Below are 22,993 nucleotides of genomic sequence, written 5' to 3'. Positions count from 1 at the left end.
GGCGGAGTTTGTACGACCTGCGAAGTATGGTATAAATATCCAAATGGCCCTTGGCAGAAAAAACATTCCCCGCCCTTGCAGTAGATTGGGCAGGAGTTATCCCCTCCCCTGTCTCTCCATCACTCCTGTGTTTCACGTCACCCTGCTCCTCGCTCCCTGGCGCCACCTACACTGCGCGACCTTGGAAGGGCGCGATGACGTCACTCAGTGAGTAGACACCGGAACTACACAAGCGGAAACCGGCAGTGCGCATGCGTCTTGGCGCTTAGTCGTACACGTGTCTGGGCTGCGAGGTTTAGCGCGGTGGTCTCCGTGTCGGACCCACGCAAGCATCTCGGTCCAGCCATGTTGGTGCTCTTTGAGACCGCGGCGGGTTACGCCATATTTAAGGTGAGTTTACCCCGCGATATAGTCGTCAGATGAACTTGCCCAGTGATCGCACGTGTCAGTCCCCTGAGGTCGGGGCGCACATGGCTGTCTGCAGGGCGGACATTTCTATGGCCCCTGTGGGCGATATAAGGCCTATTGTGTGACGGACGGGCTGGTGGATTAGTGTTCTCCTGGTGTTGCTGTTCGGGTTACGGTGTAACACGCGGCTTACAGGAGGCTCAGCCTTGGGGGTCTTGTAGTTTAGTTCCCATCCTGGGCAGGAGCTGCTTCACATGCTGGGGCTCTATCAGGCCCCTTATGGGCTCCTCATGGGGCTGGGGGGATGTCGCCTCCTGTGCTGGGTCCCTTACTCCCAGGGGCTGCACATGGCGGCCCAGCCCTGAGCTCCCCCGCTGCACACCGGCCATCTCGGTCACGTAAGTTGTGCTTGTCCCTGTGATAACTATTGAATGTGTTCAACCACAGAAGCCCCTGATATTCCGCTTAAGGCCCCGTCTCACATAGCGATATCGCTAAACCGTCACTGATTTTGTGACGCAACAGGGAAATCGCCAGCGATCTCGCTACATGTGACACGTACCTGCGACCGGCCCCCCCCGCTGGATATCGCTGTTCCTGCTCCAATGACCCAGGCCATTTTCTGATCGTTGGCGTCCCGCTGGCCGGCATGCATCGCTGTGTTCAGCGCCGACGAGCGACGTCGCAGAACTCATGGTCGCAGGCGGAAGTCGTCAGAATCGCTGCGGTGTGACAGGTAACAGCGACCCCCGACGGACCGCTGCTGCATCGCTGGTGAGATCTGCCTGTGTGGCAGCTCACTAGCGACCATTTAGCGATGCACCAGCGATCCTGACCGGGTCATATCGTTGTCGGGATCGCTGGTGCATCCCTAAATGTAACGGGACCTTTACTGTAAAGTTGTCTGTGATTTGTATGTTTGCAGTCTGTTTAATTTTGGTTTTGAATGGATCTGATTTTCCTGCAGGCATCTTTGAACACCTGGGGTCTGATTACCCATAGACCAATCTTAATTTGGGGGCCTATTGGAATAGGATGTTAGATTTATCAAGAAGCATACCGCTTGATGCATTAGGTGCATCTTTTCAGTCACATGTGCCTAGCCAGAAATGCTACTTTTCTAAGGGACTGGAGTAACAAATCTGGTGTTTAAAACATGCCAATTCCCACCATCTCATCTCCAGTTCTTTCCATTCCATATTAGCCCTAGATGTCTGGGAATGCACACTGCTTTGAAGAACCTTTCTCAATTACAATCTCATCCAGTCTGCAGGCAGTTTGACTAGTTTTGTGAGAAAAGGCTCAGTATCACTTGTTCTAATCATTCAATCCTCTGCACTTTGTTAAAAAACAGGAGATTGCGCGTTCACCCAAGGATGTGGAGTCAGTATAAAATATATTGGGTTCATTAGTACAATGCAGGATGTGCTGTAAATGTTTTCATAAAAACTTGGTAAAGTTATGAAATCTCCTATAAATGTCTGATCTGTTCCTGGTCTATGGATCTCGGCTTTTAGTTGAGATGAATCTGTGCTGCACTGTATGCACATGCTCAGTAATGACCAGTGCTGTGGAGATGAATCTGTGCTGCACTTTATGCACATGCTCAGTAATGACCAGTGCTGTGGAGATGAATCTGTGCTGCACTTTATGCACATGCTCAGTAGTGACCAGTGCTGTGGAGATGAATCTGTGCTGCACTTTATGCACATGCTCAGTAGTGACCAGTGCTGTGGAGATGAATCTGTGCTGCACTTTATGCACATGCTCAGTAGTGACCAGTGCTGTGGAGATGAATCTGTGCTGTGGAGATGAATCTGTGCTGCACTTTATGCACATGCTCAGTAGTGACCAGTGCTGTGGAGATGAGTCTGTGCTGCACTTTATGCACATGCTCAGTAGTGACCAGGGCTGTGGAGATGAATCTGTGCTGCAGTTTATGTACCTTCTCAGTAGTGACCAGTGCTGTGGAGATGAATCTGTGCTGCACTTTATGCACATGCTCAGTAGTGACCAGTGCTGTGGAGATGAGTCTGTGCTGCACTTTATGCACATGCTCAGTAGTGACCAGGGCTGTGGAGATGAATCTGTGCTGCACTTTATATACCTTCTCAGTGGTGATGAGTGCTGTGGAGATGAATCTGTCTTGCACTTTATGTACATGCTCAGTAGTGACCAGCGCTGTGGAGATGAATCTGTGCTGCACTTTATGTACATGCTCAGTAGTGACCAGTGCTGTGGAGATGAATCTGTGCTGCACTTTATGTACATGCTCAGTAGTGACCAGCGCTGTGGAGATGAATATGTGCTGCACTTTATGTACATGCTCAGTAGTGACCAGCGCTGTGGAGATGAATCTCTCCTGCACTTTATGTACAGCCTCAGTAGTGACCAGTGCTGTGGAGATGTATCTGTGCTGCACTTTATGTACATGCTCAGTAGTGACCAGCGCTGTGGAGATGAATCTGTGCTGCACTTTATGTACATGCTCAGTAGTGACCAGTGCTGTGGAGATGAATCTCTCCTGCACTTTATGTACATGCTCAGTAGTGACCAGTGCTGTGGAGATGTATCTGTGCTGCACTTTATGTACATGCTCAGTAGTGACCAGCGCTGTGGAGATGAATCTGTGCTGCACTTTATGTACATGCTCAGTAGTGACCAGTGCTGTGGAGATGTATCTGTGCTGCACTTTATGTACATGCTCAGTAGTGACCAGCGCTGTGGAGATGAATCTGTGCTGCACTTTATGTACATGCTCAGTAGTGACCAGCGCTGTGGAGATGTATCTGTGCTGCACTTTATGTACCTTCTCAGTAGTGACCAGGGCTGTGGAGATGAATATGTGCTGCACTTTATATACCTTCTCAGTGGTGATGAGTGCTGTGGAGATGAATCTGTCTTGCACTTTATGTACATGCTCAGTAGTGACCAGCGCTGTGGAGATGAATCTGTGCTGCACTTTATGTACATGCTCAGTAGTGACCAGTGCTGTGGAGATGAATCTGTGCTGCACTTTATGTACATGCTCAGTAGTGACCAGTGCTGTGGAGATGAATCTGTGCTGCACTTTATGTACATGCTCAGTAGTGACCAGCGCTGTGGAGATGAATATGTGCTGCACTTTATGTACATGCTCAGTAGTGACCAGCGCTGTGGAGATGAATCTCTCCTGCACTTTATGTACAGCCTCAGTAGTGACCAGTGCTGTGGAGATGTATCTGTGCTGCACTTTATGTACATGCTCAGTAGTGACCAGCGCTGTGGAGATGAATCTCTCCTGCACTTTATGTACATGCTCAGTAGTGACCAGCGCTGTGGAGAGGAATCTGTGCTGCACTTTATGTACATGCTCAGTAGTGACCAGTGCTGTGGAGATGAATCTGTGCTGCACTTTATGTACATGCTCAGTAGTGACCAGTGCTGTGGAGATGTATCTGTGCTGCACTTTATGTACATGCTCAGTAGTGACCAGTGCTGTGGAGATGAATCTGTGCTGCACTTTATGTACATGCTCAGTAGTGACCAGTGCTGTGGAGATGAATCTGTGCTGCACTTTATGTACATGCTCAGTAGTGACCAGTGCTGTGGAGATGAATCTGTGCTGCACTTTATGTACATGCTCAGTAGTGACCAGCGCTGTGGAGATGTATCTGTGCTGCACTTTATGTACATGCTCAGTAGTGACCAGCGCTGTGGAGATGTATCTGTGCTGCACTTTATGTACATGCTCAGTAGTGACCAGTGCTGTGGAGATGAATCTCTCCTGCACTTTATGTACATGCTCAGTAGTGAGCAGCGCTGTGGAAATGAATCTCTCCTGCACTTTATGTACATGCTCAGTAGTGAGCAGCGCTGTGGAAATGAATCTCTCCTGCACTTTATGTACATGCTCAGTGGTGAACAGTGCTGTGGAGTCTGAGTCATAAGTCTCAGAAATTGAGCAGTCGGAGATTTGGCTTACTGACTCCACAGCCCTGCTTCCATCACAGTGGATGAAGAAATCCCAAAAAGCTTAAAGGTAAAAGTGCACAGCAAATTGCTCATGGATAATGTTATAATCTGCTTTTCTGTAGACTTGTGTTTTTAAACAGTGAAAATAAAATGCAAGAGCCATTCCATTTTTGAGTTTTTTTTTTTCATTAAAATTAGTTGTGCTTGCTTTTTTCCTTCACTCCTCCGTCACAATAAATCTAGCAGACACAAACAGAGGACATCTTAGGACCCTTCAGGAACTTATCAAATGAGTGTGACCTGTAACTGGATGCTTTATTTCTATTTTTATGCCTCACAAATGAGGAGGTTTAGCTCGGGACCTGACGAGTAGTCTGGGCGTTCCTATCTAAGCACAGTCTGTTTCATGGACGTTTGAAGCTGGCCTTAATCCCATTGGCTATAGGATCCCTGCATGCCCACCTGGCTGACCCAGCCCTACATTATAAGAATTATAGCTGAATGGTCCATTGAACCTTTGGCAACCCCAAAGTCTGAAAGTGTGTTTTAATCTCATGAGACCCCATTAAAACTTCCTGTTTTAAAAATCTGAGGGGTCAAAAACAAGAGCCTATACCCCAGTGCTGAACTAGTTAACAGACTATTCTTAATAATAATAATAATAATTTTTTATTTCTATAGCGCCAACATATTCCGCAGCACTTTACATTATAGAGGGAACTTCCACAGACAATAGACATTACAGCATAACAATAATCACACAGATCAAAACAGATACCAAGAGGAATGAGGGCCCTGCTCGCAGGCTTACAGTCTATAATGGAAACAAGGGAAACTGACTGCTTGTTCCCTCCAGGTGTGTGGAGGCATTGGGGTGTGTGCACGCTCTGCGGATTCTGCTGCGGTTCCACAGCAGTTTTTGCTGCGGTGTACAGTACCATTATTCCCTATGGGAATACAAAACCGCAGTGCAGACGGTGCGGATTTTTCCGCGCTGTCTTGAAACCGCAGAAAGAATTGACATGTCAATTCTTTCTGTGCAATCTGCAGCGGTTTCCTATCTCCGCAGCGGTTTCCTATCTCTACCATTGTGGAGATGTTCAAACCGCAGGATAAACCACAGGTCTTTTTACCTGCGGATTTTACAAAATCCGCGCGGCCAAATCCGCACCCCATTCCGCAGCGTGTGCACGTAGCCTAAGACTGCTTTCTTGGGCACTGTTGTGATCACATACATACTGCTGCTCATCGAGTGCCTCTGGATCATTTAGCTATGTGTATTTTTTAGGGACTGCAGGACACCGCCAACAATGGTGTCCTACAAAAAGGTGTGGTGTTCCTCAGGGCTGTGGAGTCGGTAAGCCAAACTCCCAACTCCTTAATTTCCCTCACTTGTGACTCAGTGTACATGCTCAGTAGTGATCAGTGCTGTAAAGTGCAGCACAGATTCATCTCCACAGCACTGGTCACTACTGAGCATGTACATAAAGTGCAGCACAGATTCATCTCCACAGCACTGGTCACTACTGAGCATGTACATAAAGTGCAGCACAGATTCATCTCCACAGCACTGGTCACTACTGAGCATGTACATAAAGTGCAGCACAGATTCATCTCCACAGCACTGGTCACTACTGAGCATGTACATAAAGTGCAGCACAGATTCATCTCCACAGCACTGGTCACTACTGAGCATGTACATAAAGTGCAGCACAGATTCATCTCCACAGCACTGGTCACTACTGAGCATGTACATAAAGTGCAGCACAGATTCATTTCAACAAAAGCAGAGATCCTTAGATCAGGAACAGACATTTAGGCTATGTGTGCACGTTGTGGATTTGCTTGTGTAAAATTCTGCACGGTTTCTGCCTCTCTTGGCAGAAAACACAGTTGAAAATCCGCACAAATTTTCATGTTGATTTTCTTCCGTTTTTGTAAATTCAGAGCTAAATAAACATATATTATTAAAAAAAAAAAATTGTGATGTAATTTCCTTGACCAACCTCTTCAGCCACATACCATCATTAATATTAAATAAAAACACACAAACACCAGGCTATGTAGGAGCATTATCATAATTAGCCTACATATGCTGTAACAAAAAAGCAACTGTCAAAAATCTGCATGAAATGCAATATCTGTTTATTTAAAAAAAAAAAAAAAATTGCCTGGGCTCCTGAATAATTTTAATAACCAGCACAGAGAAAGCCGGCGGCTGAGGGCAGATGTTAATATTCTGGAAAAAAGCCAATAGCAATGAAGGTTCCCAGGCTTTCATCAGCTTACAGCTGTTTGCTTAGCCTTTACTGGCTAGTTTACAGGGGAATCCCAAAAAACGTTGACATGACATCCACCTATAAAATCAAACCTGCAAAAGCTAGGCAGACAGCTGCGGAGTGATATTAATAGCCTGGGAAGGGGCCATGGATATTGGAAAACCCCCCCCCCCCCCCCCACCAGGCTAAAAACATCGGCTCTCATCTGCCCCAGAAATGGCACGTCTTATAGATGTGCCACTTCTGGCACTTAGCCCTGCTCTTCCCACTTGCCCTGTAGTGGTGGCAAGTGGGGTTCAAATTTGTGGGGTTGATGTCAATTTTGTATTGTCAGGTGACATCAAGTGCGCAGGTTGGTAATGGAGAGGTGTCTATAAGACTCGTATCCATTTCTAATCCTATAGTTATATAATAAATACACAGCCAGAATAAAGTTCTTTATTTGAATTAATCACAGACTTGCTGAGTGCCTAAACCCTGAATCCCTCGTCTCCCGCAACCAATATAAAATAGTAAACCAACATATACTCCCTGTCCAATGTAGTCTATTACAGAGTGTCCCACGACGATCTCACGTGTAGAACAGTCACATCGAGAGATGTCGCTGGATGATGGGACTACTCTCCCATCATCGGCACATGCTGTCACTGTTATGTGACAGCAGACATAGCCGGATGGGATTGGGGGTGGTACAGCCTTTCCCCTCTCCTCCATTCCTGGTAAGTGCCCCTTTGGGTTCTGTTTTTTTCCCCCCTGTTTTTCGCCGCTTATCTATTGCGGTTTGTTTCACTATAACGATGCCCCTTACTTATGTCTAGTTTAGGCCAATGTGCTTGGGGGCTACAATTTCTTACTGTGGGAATTTTTTGCACTTCCCTGGGACATGGTCCGGGAATTTTTTCCATCTATTTGGAGGTTTGGGGTACTGTATGTGGATACTATCTGTTTTTGTCCATAATTGCACATTACTATACATATATGTTTTTTGTAGTACTTTACTCGAATAAAATTGAACATAATTTTTATATTGTTTGCTCTGTGTTTTCTCCTGATATTTATAGCCGGATGGGAGTAGTAGTCCCATCAGACTACGCCTGGCTACACACACACAGATGCTCTTGCGCACAGACGCACGTGTCATATTCTCTGCCCACACACACACTTCCTCCTTCTGACATCCTTTCCTTTCTGCCGCGTTTTTGACACGCAAATCCGCAGCAAATATGCAAACCTTTTTACACCTGTAGTTTGGCTGCAGATTTGACTGACTCAATGTAAGTCAATGGGTGCAGAAACTATGAAGATACGCAGAAAGAATTGACATGCTGTGGAAAATAAAACACTGTGAATCAGGACAGAATTTTCCGCAGCATGTGCACAACAATTCTGGATTCCCATTGATTAACATTGCTTGAGCAATCCTTTGCGGATTTGGTGCAATTCCGCACAAACGCCGCAGATCCGCATTGTGTTCACATAGCCTTTTAGGACATTTCATAACTTTCCCAAATTCTTATAAAATTTGCAGCACGCCCTGCATTGTACTACTGTTACCTACTGTATTATATATTTTAGGAGTCGGACTCGATTCGTTTTTTCTTTTTACCGACTCTACCAAATGGACACCGAGTTCACAGCCCTGGTGTTCCTGCCTTTATGCCTTTCTTGCTTGTTAATCACTTTTGTCTTTTCAGGTTCTAGATGAGAGCAAGTTACAAGAAGTAGACAGTATATGGAAAGAATTTGAAACCCCGGAAAAAGCAAATAAAGTGTAAGACCTGAAATATTTACATACAAGTGCATCTTGCAGTTGTGCGCAGATGTTTACATACCCCGGCAGAATTTTTGCTTTCTTGGCCTTTTTCAGAGAATATGAATGATAACACCAAACCTTTTTCACCACTCGTGGTTAGTGGTTGAGTGAAGGCATTTATTATCAAACTACTGTGTTTTCTCTTTTTAAATCATAATGACCCTGATCAAAAGTTCACATGCCCTGGTGATTTTGGCCTGATAGCATGCACAGAAGTTGACACAAATTGGTTTGAATGGCTACTAAAGGTATCATCCTCACCTATGACCTGTTTGCTTGTAATCTGTGTGTGTGCATAAAAGCTGAGTTAGTTTCTTGGATCCAGACAGACTCTTGCATCTTTCATCCAGCCACTGACGTTTCTGGATTGCGTGTTGTGGGGAAAGCAAAAGAATTGTCAACAGATCTATGGGAAAAGGTAGCTGAACTGTATAAAACAGGAAAGGGATACAAAAAGATATCCAAAGAATTGAACATGCCAGTCAGAAGCGTTCAAAAGGTGATAAACAAATGGAAAATCAGGGGCTCTGTAAAAACAAAACCACGGTCAGGTAGACCAATGAATTTTGTCCACAACTGCCAGGAAAATTGTTTTGGATACAAAGAAAGACCCACAAATCACATCAGCTGAAGTACAGGACTCTCTGGAAACTAGAGGTGTGGCTGTTTCAAGATACACCATAAGGAGGCACTTGAAGAAAAATGTGCTGCATGGTCAAGTCGCCAGAAGAAAGCCATTACTGCGCAAATGCCACAAAGTATCTCGCCTACAATATGCAAAACGGCACAGAAACAAGCCTCAAAACTACTTGAACAAGGTAATTTGGAGTGATGGGACCAAAATTAACCTTTTTGGCTACAACCATAAATGTTACATTTGGAGAGAGGTCAACAAGGCCTATTGTGAAAGGAACACCATTCCTACTGTAAAGCACGGAGGTGGTTCGCTGATGGTTTGGGGAAGTGTGAGCTACAGGAAATGTGGTCAAAGTTGAAGGAAAGATGAGTGCAGCACATTATCAGCAAGTACTGGAGGCAAATTTGGAATCAGCCTGTAAGCTGCACACAGGACATACTTAGACATTCCAATATGATAATGATCCAAAACACAAGACCAAGTCGACCTGTCATTGTCTACAGCAGAACAAAGTGAAGATTCTGGAGTGACCATTTCAGTCTCCTGACCTCAGTATCATTGAGCCACTCTGGGGAGATCTCAAGCGCGTAGTTCATGCTAGTAGACAGCCCTGGAATTTACAGCAACTGGAGGCTTTTTGCCAAAAAGAGTGGGCAGCTTTACCATCTGAGAAAATAAAGAACCTCATCCGCAACTACCACAAAAGACTTCAAGCTCTCATTGATGTTAGAGGGGGCAATACACGGTATTAAAGGGGTTGTCCAGGCTTTTCACATAATCTCAGTACAAATCTAGGCTACAGAATTATGACAATAAGTAATTTACTTTCTGTCACTAGTTTGCACGGTTTTCTAGATATTCTGAACAGAACGTCCAAGGGGGGATGTGTTATGGCATTGAAATGAGAACTAGTCGTAACCTCCTACTCTACTCCAAACCTGCCCTCCCCGTCCACATGAAGCAGCCCTCATCACACAGTAACAAATTCTTCCCCTCCAGCAGCCTCAGTGCAGAGAGCAGCTGCTCCTCCCCCAGACACATACTGAACAGTGATCTATGCAAAGTGAAACTAGTGAGGAGGGAAAATCCTCCTGTATTCTGGGCCACTCCATGATTACAATACATACCTCATTATCAGTAATTCCTTCCCTCACTGTCCCAGGCTGCTGGCAGCAGTGAGAACAGACTGTGTGATGGCCAGTGATGGGGGTCTGCAGCTTCTAATCTGCACAGGGGATGGCAGTCACTGATGTAATCTGTTCTGTGACAAAGCCTCTGCTGTGTGAATGAGACAGCTCTGTGTCACTGATGTCTTCACACAGCAGCAGATTTGGTGCAGTGTATGTGTGGGCACTGTGTCTCTAATGACACAAATACTGATGGGAGCAGCCTGTCCAATCAGCAGCTGTAACAGTGTGAAGTGTTGGGGGGGTGTATGTATGTATTGTGCTGCTTTCACAAATACAGGATCACTGCGGTGTTCTTTCCAATGCTGGAATAATGATAAAGATGAGTGCTGGTGCAGTTTACTGCCAGCCAATGAGTGGGCAGTGGGTGGTGCTGGTCACTGGAGCTTCACACATACACTGCGCCAAATCTGCTGCTGTGTGAAGACATCAGTGACACAGAGCTGTCTCATTCACACAGCAGAGGCTTTGTCACACAACAGATTACATCAGTGACTGCCATCCCCTGTGCAGATTAGAAGCTGCAGACCCCCATCACTGGCCATCACAGTCTGTTCTCACTGCTGCCAGCAGCCTGGGACAGTGAGGGAAGGAATTACTGATGAGTTATGTATTGTAATCATGGAGTGGCCCAGAATACCGGACGATTTTCACTCCTCACTGGTTTCACTTTGCATAGATCACTGTTCAGTGTGTGTCTGGGGGAGGAGCAGCTCTCTGCACTGAGGCTGCTGGAGGGGAAGAATTCCTTACTGTGTGAGGGCTGCTTCATGTGGATGGGGAGGGCCTGTAGCTATGGAGGGTGGTGTTGTTGCTATAGAGGGCATGTTTGGAGTAGAGTAGGAGGTTACGACTAGTTCTCATTTCAATGCCATAACACCCCCCCCCCCCTTGGACATTCTGTTCAGAATATCTAGAAAACCGTGCAAACTAGTGACAAAGTAAATTATTGTCATAATTCTGCAGCCCAGATATGTACTGAGATTATGTGAAAAGCCCGGACAACCCCTTTAAGAAATGGGGTATGTGAATTTTTGATCAGGGTCATTTGGATGTTTTGGGTTGTCATTATGATTTTAAAAAGAGAAAACAGTACTGTAATTTGACAATAAATGGCTTCACCCAACCACTAAGGCCTCTTTCACACTTAAGTTTTTTGCAATCAGTCAAAATCCGCCAAAATTTGAAAATTGCGGATCCGCAACAAGAAAAAGCGGATCCGCCATTTTCAAATTTTGGCGGATTTTGACTGATGGCAAAAAACTGAAGTGTGAAAGAGGCCTAACCCTGAGTGGAGAAAAAGTTTTGGTGTTATCACTCATACTCTCTGAAAAAGGCCAAGAAAGCAAAAATTCTGCTGGGGTATGTAAATTGAGCACAACTGTATCTCCTGTAGTGACTACCTTCTGTAAAAATGTACATCATACAGCCTAAAATTCAGAATCTGACTGTTAGGCTATGTACTCACGTTTCAGAAATGCTGCGTAAATTTCCGCAACATTTCTGCACTCCTGCCGCGGGTAAAATGCATTCGCATGCGTTTTTCCCACTGAAAACAAGCGTTTTGCAAGCGTTTTTCGCTTGCAGAATGTTTGCGCATTGCTTGGAAATAGGATGTTAAAATAATAAAAAAAAAATATATATATATATATATATATTATTCCCACCTTCCGACGGCCCCCGATCTGCGGCGCTCCCAGCATCGTCCGGTCCCAGTAATGCTTTGCGCGAAGGACCTGAGATGACGTCACTCTCGGAGAGAGCGCGACGTCATCAGCGGTCATTCGCGCAAAGCATTACTGGGACCGGAAGATGCCGAGCTCGTGGTGAGAGGCGGGGAAGGACTCCGGGGGCTGCCGGAGGGTGAGTATATCACTATTTTTTTTTTTTTATTTGTTTTCTATTTTTTACAGGATTATGATACCCAGGGCCTGGAGGACAGTCTCCTCTCCTCCAGGCCCTGGGTACCATCCGCACATGAGACGCTCACTTTACACATGGTGGGCATAGCCACATGCGTAAAGTGAGCGTTTCACTGCATTGCTATGGTTGCAGAATCGCCGCGATTACGCAAAAAGAATGGGCATGCTGCAGATTTTTCCGCTATGCGATTCCGCAGCGGAAAAATCCGCAGCATTAGCACAGCATTGCGGAATCCCATGATTGCATGGGATGCGTTTTTTTTTTCCGCTTTCGCGGCGATTCCGCAGCGGAAAAACTGCGAAAACGCAAAAAAAAAAAGCAACGTGTGCACACCGCCTTACACGTATAGACACAGGGTTGTGTGTCACAGTTTAGGAGAAACACTAGTCCGTTCATTCGGGCATGGAGTTCAGTATCAGTTGAATAATATACCAGTTTGTGATTTGATACACGTGGAACAATTCATCCATTCTGTGAAATACTCGGCGCAGGTGTATAAATGGTCTGTATCTGATTTGCCATTTAAGTTGCCAATGATGGATTCATAGTTGAATTGAGTAACCGTGATTAGATTCAACATCTTCGTCACTACCACTGAGGCAACAATCGGCAATATCGGTCTCTTAGAAGGGAGTCTGTGGACAGAGAATGACGTTTCAAACAAAGTACAGGTGCTTGGTGCACCCTTGGTATTGCCAAACATTTAAGAACACCTTCCCACTCTTGCATTCTACCTATCTCCAGCTTTGTCTGGATCTGTCAGAGCTGTCATTTTAAACAGGGTGGGTGGAGATGGAGGGGAGGTGCACTTAAGTATTTGGCCATATCAAGCTTGCACTTTCACCTGTACTTAGTTTGAATAGTCATTTTGTGCTGACAGTCCCTTTAAAAGGAATTTCCACCACCGAACAACTGATTTTTCTTACTGTATTTTCCAGACTATAAGATGCACCCCAATTTTTCAGAAGGAAAATAGGGGGGAAAAAATGTGTCAAATGGGGGTCCGTCTTACAGTCCGAGTTCTGCTTACCAGGGAAGGGATCAGCACAGATGGAGGAGTGGTCACAGGGGTCGTTTGGTGGTCCAGGCTGGTGCGGTGGCTTGGACTCTGTGGGGCGGCAGCGCTGTGTCCTGTGGCAGCAGTGGCTCTGTGCTGCGTAGGGGGCTCCTCCGGCATTTCATCAAAGCCTGGAAGCCCACGTAGCTCCGTTTCTGCGATGCGTAGACCTCCAGAAAGATGGCCGCCGGGGGCAGCGTATGCTCAGACTCATATCTCGTCCCTAGATTTCGGGACGAGATCTCATTGCTGAGATCTGAATCTGAGCATGTACCGCCCCTGGTGGCCATCTATCTGGAGGCCACCGCAACGGAGTTGTGGGAGCTTCTGGGCTTTGATGACATAACGGCGGAGCCTCCCATGCAGCACAGAGCCCTGACACCGCCACACCAGCCTGGAAAGGGAGGCTGCATTCGGACTACCGCTGCCACAGGATTTGTAAGTATATTGCAACCATAAGATGCACCCCTCATTTTCCCACAAACTTTTTTTGGGGGAAAAGTGCATCTTATGGTCTGAAAAATACAGTAATAATTCCACTCTGCAGCATGAAATTAAAAAAAAATGCTTGCCTCGTGGACCAGCACTTCTCCCATGATTTCTACACTCTGTCCCAGTGGTTAACCAAACAGCACTCATTGAGTTGCTGCATCCTTCACTATTCCATCGGATTGAAAGTTTGGGTTGGTAGAAAAGCAAAGGCAGCAGCTGATGATCTGCTGCCAGAAAGGACACCTCAGCAATAGCAGGGGCAGTGCTGGTCCAGGAGGTAAGCATTAGTGATGAGTGAACGTGCTTATTTCTATAAGGTGTTATCGAAGTATGCTTGGGTGATAATCGAGGGTCTTCGGCGAGCTTGAATATGTTACAGTCCCCGCACCTTCATGACTCGTGGCTGTTCAACACGTTCACTCATCTCTAGTACACATGCTTTATTTTCCTCATTGTGCTTCCTTTTTATAGAATATAATTATGTTCATCTATTTATCCAGCCATGATGCCATTTGACTCCTGGTTTTCTTGATTTCTAGCGTTAAGTTGAAACACTTTGAAAAGTTCCAGGACACGACTGAAGCGCTGGCCGGTAAGCCGATATCTGCACCTATGCCACTTCTCAATATGTTTACTGTTGCCAATGATGGATTGTTCTTATGATGAAACTAATGATTTTACCATAACATTTCGTCACTACCACTGAGGCAACGTTCTTCTCCAGGCTGCTCTCATCAGGGCAGGCTCCTATAAAATGCTGATGGAATGGGGGGCAGTTGCCCTCATGGCCAGCTGACTGGGGCCTAAGTAATATGTATTTTGTTGTCCACTTTTAAGCCTTGTAGACAAGTCAACTGAGCTGAAAGTGCGCTTGCCATCCTGGCTACAGTACCTTCCTACTTGTTGACACAGTATGTGAATATGAATACATATGACTTCTATAGTTCCTCTTCTGGCTTCAGACACAACCCAATCACCTCCATCTTTTTTTAATTGAAGTCTCTAATTTTCCCTCCCATAGCGGCCACTGCTTTGGTAGAAGGAAAGATCAGCAAAAACTTAAAGAAGGTCCTAAAGAAAATTGCAGCAAAAGAGGCACATGAGCAGCTGGCAATTGCAGATGCCAAGCTTGGTGGTGTCATTAAGGTATTAATGTGTGAAATCTTATCCAGGACGTCCACATGGTTTGTTACAGGCCATTCTTTTCTCATAAGCTGAGCTGTTTTGCCCTCCATCTTCACAACTTTAGGATAAAGTGAACATCAGCTGTGTGCACAGTGCCATGGTGACAGAGCTCATGAGGGGGATTCGCAACCAGGTGGATGGCCTTATTACAGGACTCTCCACTCGGGAGATGGCTGCAATGTCCCTTGGCTTGGCTCACAGGTAATACTCTTCTTTCCTTTTCTTTTGTTGATGTGGAGCAGCTGAATCGCTGGCAGCAGCGGTCGGTGACTGTGTAAGAAAAAGTTCTACTGAGAGCTGGAAGAGTCGGGAAGAAGTTCCACAGACGATCTCTTATCAAGCTGAGGTTGAAGGTTTATTTGGAGATACACGGCAAAACAGATACAGAATAACAGAGGAGTTGGAATATGCGGGCAAAAACAGGAATTCAGACAGGCAGAGATTCGCTAGGAGGTCTAGCGGTGATAAGGCTCTGTGCCCTGGCCATGGTGAGGCACAGTGGCATGATGGCGATGGAATGGCCCCGATCGACAGTAACAGGGGCTTCTTATACATTATCAGAACAAAGAAAGCTGCATTTTGCCGCAGAGGGCGTTAACATTATAATTCTAAGGCGTTTTCATGGTAATCTACAGAAACGTGGTTTAGAAAAGAGAATATAATGACATAATACGAAGATATTAACATTTCTTCAAGCAACACTAAAACCCATAAGTCATTGGTATCTATGGCTACTGTCCTAAAATCTTATCATTGTCTCCAGTCTAGGTCCCTAAATTCTTACATCCTGACCTTTTAACTACTCTACTCTTCGCTACCACACTATCACGTATAAGCATACTGACCATATATTTGGTGACCCTATTCCCCTATTGATCCAATCTTCCTCTACGCACATCGGCTGAGGTTGCTAGGAGACATGATCTCATTTTGCCATCCTCCATCTATTAGTTCTTTTGTAGAAGTAGATTCCTTTACAACTTGTGTAATTCTGACAAAATGGCTGCTAGAGACAACATGGCCGCTCAGTATATTATGGCTGACCATTCTCTTACAACTGCTTGAGACTTTCTGGGTTGAATAGGCAGCTTGTTGCCTCTGTTAGCAGCTACCTGTTTGCTTTTAGACACATATAAAAAAAAAAAGTACCGCACAAGTCTTAAGAAGCACGCTTCTATGAGGTCTTACTAATGCTCTTTATTTAAGTGTGGGGGGGTTCTATGGAAGACTTCCTTCTAGTGGGATATGTCAAGGACTGCAAAATACATAAATATCTGTTTTATGGAACATTGTTGATACCTGTTAATTGCCTGCTGTGAATGTTTGCTTTTCCTAGTTCATCCTCTTATCCATGACTTACCAATTTTTAAATATCCACAGCCTGTCTCGCTACAAACTAAAGTTCAGCCCCGACAAGGTGGACACAATGATTGTACAAGCGATCTGTGAGTGTCTTCTGATGAAAAATAATGCTATGAAGCTGGTTAGAGATTTTCCAAATTCTAACACTACATTTTCCTCCAGCCCTTCTAGATGATCTGGATAAGGAGCTGAATAATTACATCATGCGCTGCAGAGAGTGGTACGGCTGGCACTTTCCTGAGCTGGGCAAAGTCATCACCGATAACTTGGCATACTGCAAGTGTGTGCGGGCTGTAGGTGAGCTACAACACCTGCGATCCTAATGGGCAGAGAACGGTGCTAAACTCGCCTTACCACCCATCTTGTCTCCATTAAAGGCATACAGGCATTTGATTTTACCTATATATTTGCTACTAGTATTGTTCATGGTTGTAGTACTTTGATTATTCCACTGACTGGGTTCGAGAAAGTCATTTGAAATATTGTTTGTTTTATTTTGGCCGTTGATGATGACTGTTTTATTTTGGCCGTTGATGATGACTATCTAATTGCCTGATTTTCCAATGAGGGCAATTTCAGTCACTACTTCATCTGAGGCCATCAAGCTCCTGGCATTAACTATTATTTTTAGTGTCCATTTGTGCCCATATATTGAATTACTAATCTGTTCATTTTTTTTATCATTGGCCAGGTGATCGGGTAAATTATGCCACCTTTGACCTCTCTGAGATCCTTACTGAAGAAGTGGAGGCAGAGGTGAAAGCTGCTGCAGAGATTTCCATGGGCACAGAGGTGTCAGAAGAAGATATCAATAATATCTTACACTTGTGTGATCAGGTGAGTGTTGGACCCTTGCAAGTGAGGAGTGTTTCTGCTGGTTTTCATCCAATTGCTTCACCACAATCAAGATTTAGAAAATCTTTGAGGATGAACAGCAAAAAAATGCATAAAAACGCACGTCTCCTCACTATTGAAAAGTTCACGTTTTCACTGCCTTCTGTAAAAATGTACATTATACAGTCAGCGCTTGTCACTCAGACTGTTACATACATATATATATATATATATATATATATATATATATATATATAGGCATATGGGTATCTCTCGTGATTTTGCAGAAAAAAATATTCCCAGGTTTTGGCCATGGGGTTCAGTGTCAATTGAACCAAGTAATGATTTCAGACTCCTTGAAATAGGCCAATAAAAAGTTTGTCCTCTATTGTGTGAAACACCGTGATCGGCAAGGGATGCAGATCTGTAGTGTGTTCCAATATCGGGTTTGCCATTTATGTTGCCAGTGATGGATTTGTAGTTGAATTGAACACCCATGATTAGATTCAACATGTTCGTCACTACCACTGAGGCAACAATCAGTCTCTTAAAGGGGTGGTTCTCTGCTGGACAACCCCTTTTTTGATTCACGTCCCTCCTCTTCCCTTTCACCCTTTTTTCCACCATCTCATTAGTGTCTGTTCTAGACTTGCAAAATGTTTTGTTGAGGAGACATTAATGATGAAAACAAATGAAATTGGTTCCAAATATTAACCACTTCACGACCTTGCGATTTGACGTTTTTTTTTTTCATTTTCGTTTTTTTGCTCTTCCCAGAACCATACATTTTTTTTATTTCCTCTTCAATATGGCCATGTGAGGGCTTGATTTTTGTGGGACGAGTCGTACCTTTTAACAACACCATTGGTTTTACCACTGGAAAGCAAAATGGGAAGAAAAATTCCATGTGAGGTGAAATTTAAAAAAAAAAGTGCAATTCCACAATTGTTTTTTTTTGTTTTTTTTTATTCACCATGTTCACTAAATGCTAAAACTGACCTGCCGTTATGATTCTCCAGGTTATTACGAGTTCAAAGACACCAAACATGTCTAGGTTCTTTTTTAAGTGGTGAAATTTTTTTTCAAATTTTGTAAGAAGAAAAGCGCTATTTTCCGAGACACCTAGCGTTCTCAATTTCTTGGATCTGGGGCTGGGTAAGGACCTATTTTTTTGTGCGCCCAGCTGACATTTTTATTGATACCATTTTTGGGGTAGAAAAATGTTTTCGCCCATCTTTGCATTTTATTGCAATGTTGCAGCAACCCAAAAAAAAATATGCTACTTAACGATTTGATTGTTTTTATATTTTGATTGGACGTTTCTGAACACAGCGATACCAAATGTGTATTTTTTATTTTATTCTGAATAGTGCAAAAGGGGGTGATTTGAACTCTTTAATTTTTTTAAAACTTTTTTTTTTTTGCTTGCTTCAATAGTACTCGTAAAAGACTTGAAGCTGCTATCATCCGATCGCCTGTGCTACACATACCAGGGCTTCAGCACGGCTGTGTATAAATAATTATCTCCTGTGAATGCCAGCCACGGGGCGGTGTTCATATGAGATCTGCAATGACAAGCAGGAAGGGGGGTCTTCTGCAGACCCCCAGCTATCATGCCAACCCATCAGCGACCTGCGATCTTGTGACTGTGGCGCTGGTGTGTGGGGTTTGTGATACGCATCTGGTTTGCACTAGTTAACATCCGCTGGTGGTTCTCTGATCCACCCGCTTCTGTTAAATGCACATGACATCTGATTAGACCAGCTGTCATATGTAGGGAAAGATGTGGGCTCCATTCCAAAGGGAGGGACGCAACCTATGATGAACCTAAATGGTGGAGTTAAATATATATATTTATAATTTATTTTTTATTTTTTTAATCGGTGCTAATTATACATTCAACAAATTGTTTTGTGTTTGTACAAGTAGTCTACAGATCGAACCATTGCATGAATGTCTTTTTTCCTATATAATTTTTGGGAAATATGTCAATAAATACACACATTTTAATGCAAAATTGTCGTATTTTTTTCCTGCTGGGAGAAAAACGCAGTAGAAGCACTTCATATAAAGTAAACGTATTGTTTTGTATTTTTTTTTTTTCCCATCCATAGAATGCATACATTATGAAGATTGTACATGTTGTTGCTTTAGCTTGTGCTTTTTCCATTTAGGTAATAGAAATCACAGAGTACAGGACCCAGCTATATGATTACCTCAAAAACAGAATGATGGCCATAGCTCCAAACCTCACTGTCCTGGTAGGGGAGTTGGTTGGTGCCAGGCTTATTGCCCATGCAGGTCAGTCTTCACTTCATTCACCGGATTGCTTCTCTAGTCTTCGGACCAGCTCTATTTCTGCTGTGGTCGGTGATGATGATTAGATTACTTTGCCTGATTTTCCATGATGGCAATTCTAGTCACTATCTCATCTGAGGCCACTTATTGTTTTTATACTATTTACCCACCCTTTGCATCTCCGTGCATTGTTTATAAAAAAAATTTTATTTTTTTTTTCTCATTTATGGAGCATCTTCATTTATCCTTTTATTTTACCCCTATAGGCTCCCTTCTGAATCTGGCAAAACACCCAGCGTCCACTGTACAGATTTTGGGGGCTGAGAAGGCACTGTTCAGAGCACTGAAGACCAAAAGGGACACACCAAAATATGGTCTTCTTTATCACGCGTCCCTTGTTGGGCAGACTGCACCCAAAAATAAGGGAAAGGTAAATGGTACTAAGTGAGTCCTGGCGAGCAAATCCTCTGGTAATCAGTTGCGACTTCTTTCCAACTGGTCTTTAACAGAGTTATCCAGTTTCCCCCCCAAAATACAGCATCTAATGTTGTAAAAGAGAAGTAATACATGGTATTCGCCTTTATTAGGGCTCGGTTCGAGTTCTAGCTTCAGAATCCTTGGGGTACCGAAGGTTACTGATCCAGACTAGATAAGGTTTTGTTTTTTTCTTCCATCAGATCTCCCGTATGCTTGCAGCCAAGTCAGCACTTGCTATCAGATACGATGCACTTGGGGAAGACACAAATGCACAGCTTGGGGTGGAGACCAGAGCAAAGTTGGAAGCGCGTCTCCGAAATTTGGAGGAGAGGGGGGTAGGTACTACTACAGCTATAATATCAGTCTTGTGGTCTGTGATGATGACCCTTTTATTGCCTGATGTTTCTATGAGGGCAATATCAGTCACTACTTCATCTGAGCCTCATTGTTTCTATACCAGTACACTAGGATGTACCAATACTTTAATGATCCGTTGCTGATTTGTCATCTTCTTGTTCCTAGCTGAAGAGAATTAGTGGCTCCGGGAAAGCACTTGCCAGAGCTGAGAAATATCAGCATAAAAGGTATGAGCTGCTATAAGAGTATAGTTTGCATCTGGGTATAAGTATTTGTTTCTTAACATGTACATGCGTGGATATCCAAAGACTAACCACTTGAGGCATTACAGTGCATGTGTTACTTGTCTGAGCTTCGGGAGCTTTAACATTAAATCAAATGGCCTGAAAAACTTGTAGCTGATTATGATGCCTTCTTGTACTTGCAGTGAGGTTAGAACTTATGACCCATCTGGGGACTCTACCCTACCCTCAGTTCCCAAGAAAAGAAAGATTGAAGAGGTTGAGGAGGAGGAAGAGCAGCCCTCGGAGGTCCGAGTGAAGAAAGCTAAAAAGCCAAAGATAGAAGAGGTTGAGGAGGAGGAAGAAGAGCAGCCCTCTGTGGTCCGAGTGAAGAAAGCTAAAAAGCCAAAGGTTGAGGAGGAGGAAGAGCAGCCCTGTGAGGTCCGAGCGAAGAAAGCTAAAAAGCAAAAAATTCAACCAGTTGAAGAAGTAGAAGGTATTCTTGGGCACAATTACATTGTGTAGACATCCGTTTAGTGTGGATATTATCATTTTATATGTATCTGTCTGCAGGTTAAGAGTGTTGCAATGTGACTACAGGGAGAAAATGAACTTTATTCCTCATGGGAGTTGCTGGCTTTCAATCTGCGGCATGCCCAGAGTAGCTAGTCAGTGTTCACAGCATCATTAGCGGTGTTTGTAAGTACGCCCCGGCAGTATGATTGACAGCCGACTCTACAACACATCTGTGTAGTGAGCGGTCAGTGCCTGGGTGTACTACTTTCAGCTGCTGCTCACTGTGTACTGAGAAATGACACTAGCTGCGCCAGGCATGCATCTATAACTGAAAGCCGGAGACTTCCAGGAGGAATTAAGTCTCCCTCATGTTCAGTATGGTAGCTGGACAGCATTGTAACAGTATTTACCTGCAGGTTTAGCATTTAGGGGGGCATAACTGGTTCTCTTTAAAACAGTATTGAATATGGGGGGAGAAACCTCTTGAACACTAAAGCAAACTTCACTTTTGTGCCTAGTAAACTTTAGTTTTATATGGAAATTGTTATTCTGATAACTTTGCAGAAGAACCAGAAGTTGAGGAGACACCAAAGAAGAAGAAGAAAAAGAAGAAAGTGATAAAGACAGAAGAGGAGGAAGAACCAGAAGAAGCACCTACTGCTAGCACAGTTGATGAGGTGAGAGTCCATACAGGTTAAAGGGGTTGTCCACAAATTGGACAAAACCTTCTTAAATACTACTGTCTCCAGTGTAAAATAATAAGCGCCTCTCCGACCGCACTGATGCCATTAAGTGATCGTTGGCATAAGGGCTCATGTTATTATTATGCCAAGTGAGCACCGCAGTCAGTCGGTGGCAACTAAAGGGCTGCAGCTCTTGCACCCCCAGCGAACATCCCAAGTTTCATCCAGGGGAAGTGTGACTGTAGCAGCGCATTGGTGGTGGCTGTTTTGGCTGCAGTGTTCACATGGCATGACAAGGGGTTGTCTGAGTAGTATACAATCACATCTGTGACCCATCTCTGGTCATAGTGCTGCTGTTCATATTCTTATGTATTCTCAATGTTTTGTATTAACAGCCTCCCAAAAAGAAGAAAAAAAAGAAGGTAAAAAAGGAGGAGGATGATGATGATGATGATGATTGAGAACAGGACATTTTCACAAAATATGGACTATATTTGTTGCAAGAGGACTTGACAAACTTGGTTTATCCAGCAGTTTTATCTGGATGCCCGATACCCTGTCTTAGTTTATACAATTCTCCAGTGACCGGAGCCGACGTGACCTCTTGTTTTTCATTGTTTAGTAATGTATGATACATAACATCAGAGATGAGAGCTTTTATATTGGTTGTCTATGATGGCTGTGCAGATTTATTCCTTTTATTTGTGTATGATTTTGTAGACAGTAAACATTTCTGTCTTGATCAAATATATTTTTATGAACGTTATCATTCAGTTCTCATTAACCACTTTTTTTTAATACTGGGAACATTTAGGCAGCAAGCAGAAACTGTATGGGTCCATTTTACACTGCGCTTTTGATCGTCCTTGTCTCTGTTTTTGCAACTTAAAGGGAACGTGTATCTACATTCATGCTTCCCAAACTGTGCACAGCCTGAGCCTGACTGTGCTTTTGCAGCCGGGTATGTCTTTCTCCCAAACACTTCAGCATTTAAGAGTAAACAGTTTGAACTTTTATCTTAGGTACGTAGGGAAACTGAATAAGTGTGATGCGGACCCTATCTGGATTCTCCCTGCTCCTCTCCAGTTGACTGACAGGTCTTTTGCGTGTGTGTCCATAGGGAGAGACCTGTCAATCACCTGGAGTGTGGTGGGGAGAATCTGGCCAGGGACCCCTTCAGACTCAACTCATATCTCCTTGTGGCCGGATCTGTCAACTATATTTTCTCGGAAACAAAACATAAAAGGTTTCTCGTGCAGCTAGGCTCTTGATTCACGCTGCCTGTGGTGTTTGGGCAGGATGAATTGAGT

The 22,993-nt window shown here is 44.1% G+C and overlaps 1 protein-coding gene and 4 non-coding genes across 5 annotated transcripts; all 5 read left to right on the top strand.

The window, feature by feature from the left end:
- The first annotated feature begins 225 nt into the window (after positions 1-225).
- On the top strand, positions 226-22,449 carry NOP58 (NOP58 ribonucleoprotein). Its single transcript, XM_073551512.1, has 15 exons — positions 226-390; positions 8,336-8,412; positions 14,290-14,342; positions 14,772-14,896; positions 15,000-15,136; positions 16,316-16,380; positions 16,460-16,594; positions 16,989-17,134; positions 19,306-19,432; positions 19,696-19,859; positions 20,107-20,241; positions 20,429-20,490; positions 20,691-20,980; positions 21,565-21,677; positions 22,079-22,449. Exons 1-15 carry the CDS (start codon positions 346-348, stop codon positions 22,142-22,144), a joined length of 1,740 nt encoding a protein of 579 aa, XP_073407613.1. The 5' UTR covers positions 226-345; the 3' UTR covers positions 22,145-22,449.
- On the top strand, positions 12,722-12,808 carry LOC141054313 (small nucleolar RNA SNORD70). Its single transcript, XR_012221406.1, has one exon. It is a non-coding gene; the product is annotated as a small nucleolar RNA SNORD70 (small nucleolar RNA).
- LOC141054307 (small nucleolar RNA SNORD70) lies at positions 14,381-14,468 on the top strand. Its single transcript, XR_012221401.1, has one exon. It is a non-coding gene; the product is annotated as a small nucleolar RNA SNORD70 (small nucleolar RNA).
- LOC141054306 (small nucleolar RNA SNORD70) lies at positions 17,585-17,674 on the top strand. The gene has a single exon (XR_012221400.1). It is a non-coding gene; the product is annotated as a small nucleolar RNA SNORD70 (small nucleolar RNA).
- Positions 20,274-20,350, top strand: LOC141054309 (small nucleolar RNA SNORD11). Its single transcript, XR_012221403.1, has one exon. It is a non-coding gene; the product is annotated as a small nucleolar RNA SNORD11 (small nucleolar RNA).
- Positions 22,450-22,993: the final 544 nt, after the last annotated feature.

Source organism: Dendrobates tinctorius, unplaced genomic scaffold (assembly GCF_039654945.1).
Source record: "Dendrobates tinctorius isolate UK_male_01 unplaced genomic scaffold, ASM3965494v1 ptg000177l, whole genome shotgun sequence".
Lineage (NCBI taxonomy): Eukaryota > Metazoa > Chordata > Amphibia > Anura > Dendrobatidae > Dendrobates > Dendrobates tinctorius.
The sequence above is the reverse complement of the archived record's forward strand: the minus strand, read 5'-3'. Positions and strand labels throughout refer to the sequence as shown.

Coding starts and splice junctions, on each gene's coding strand:
- NOP58 (XM_073551512.1), top strand. CDS start 346: ATGTTGGTGCTCTTTGAGACCGCGGCGGGTTACGCCATATTTAAG. Junction 391..8,335: donor CGGGTTACGCCATATTTAAG/GTGAGTTTACCC, acceptor TTGTCTTTTCAG/GTTCTAGATGAGAGCAAGTT. Junction 17,135..19,305: donor TCTTACACTTGTGTGATCAG/GTGAGTGTTGGA, acceptor TTTTCCATTTAG/GTAATAGAAATCACAGAGTA.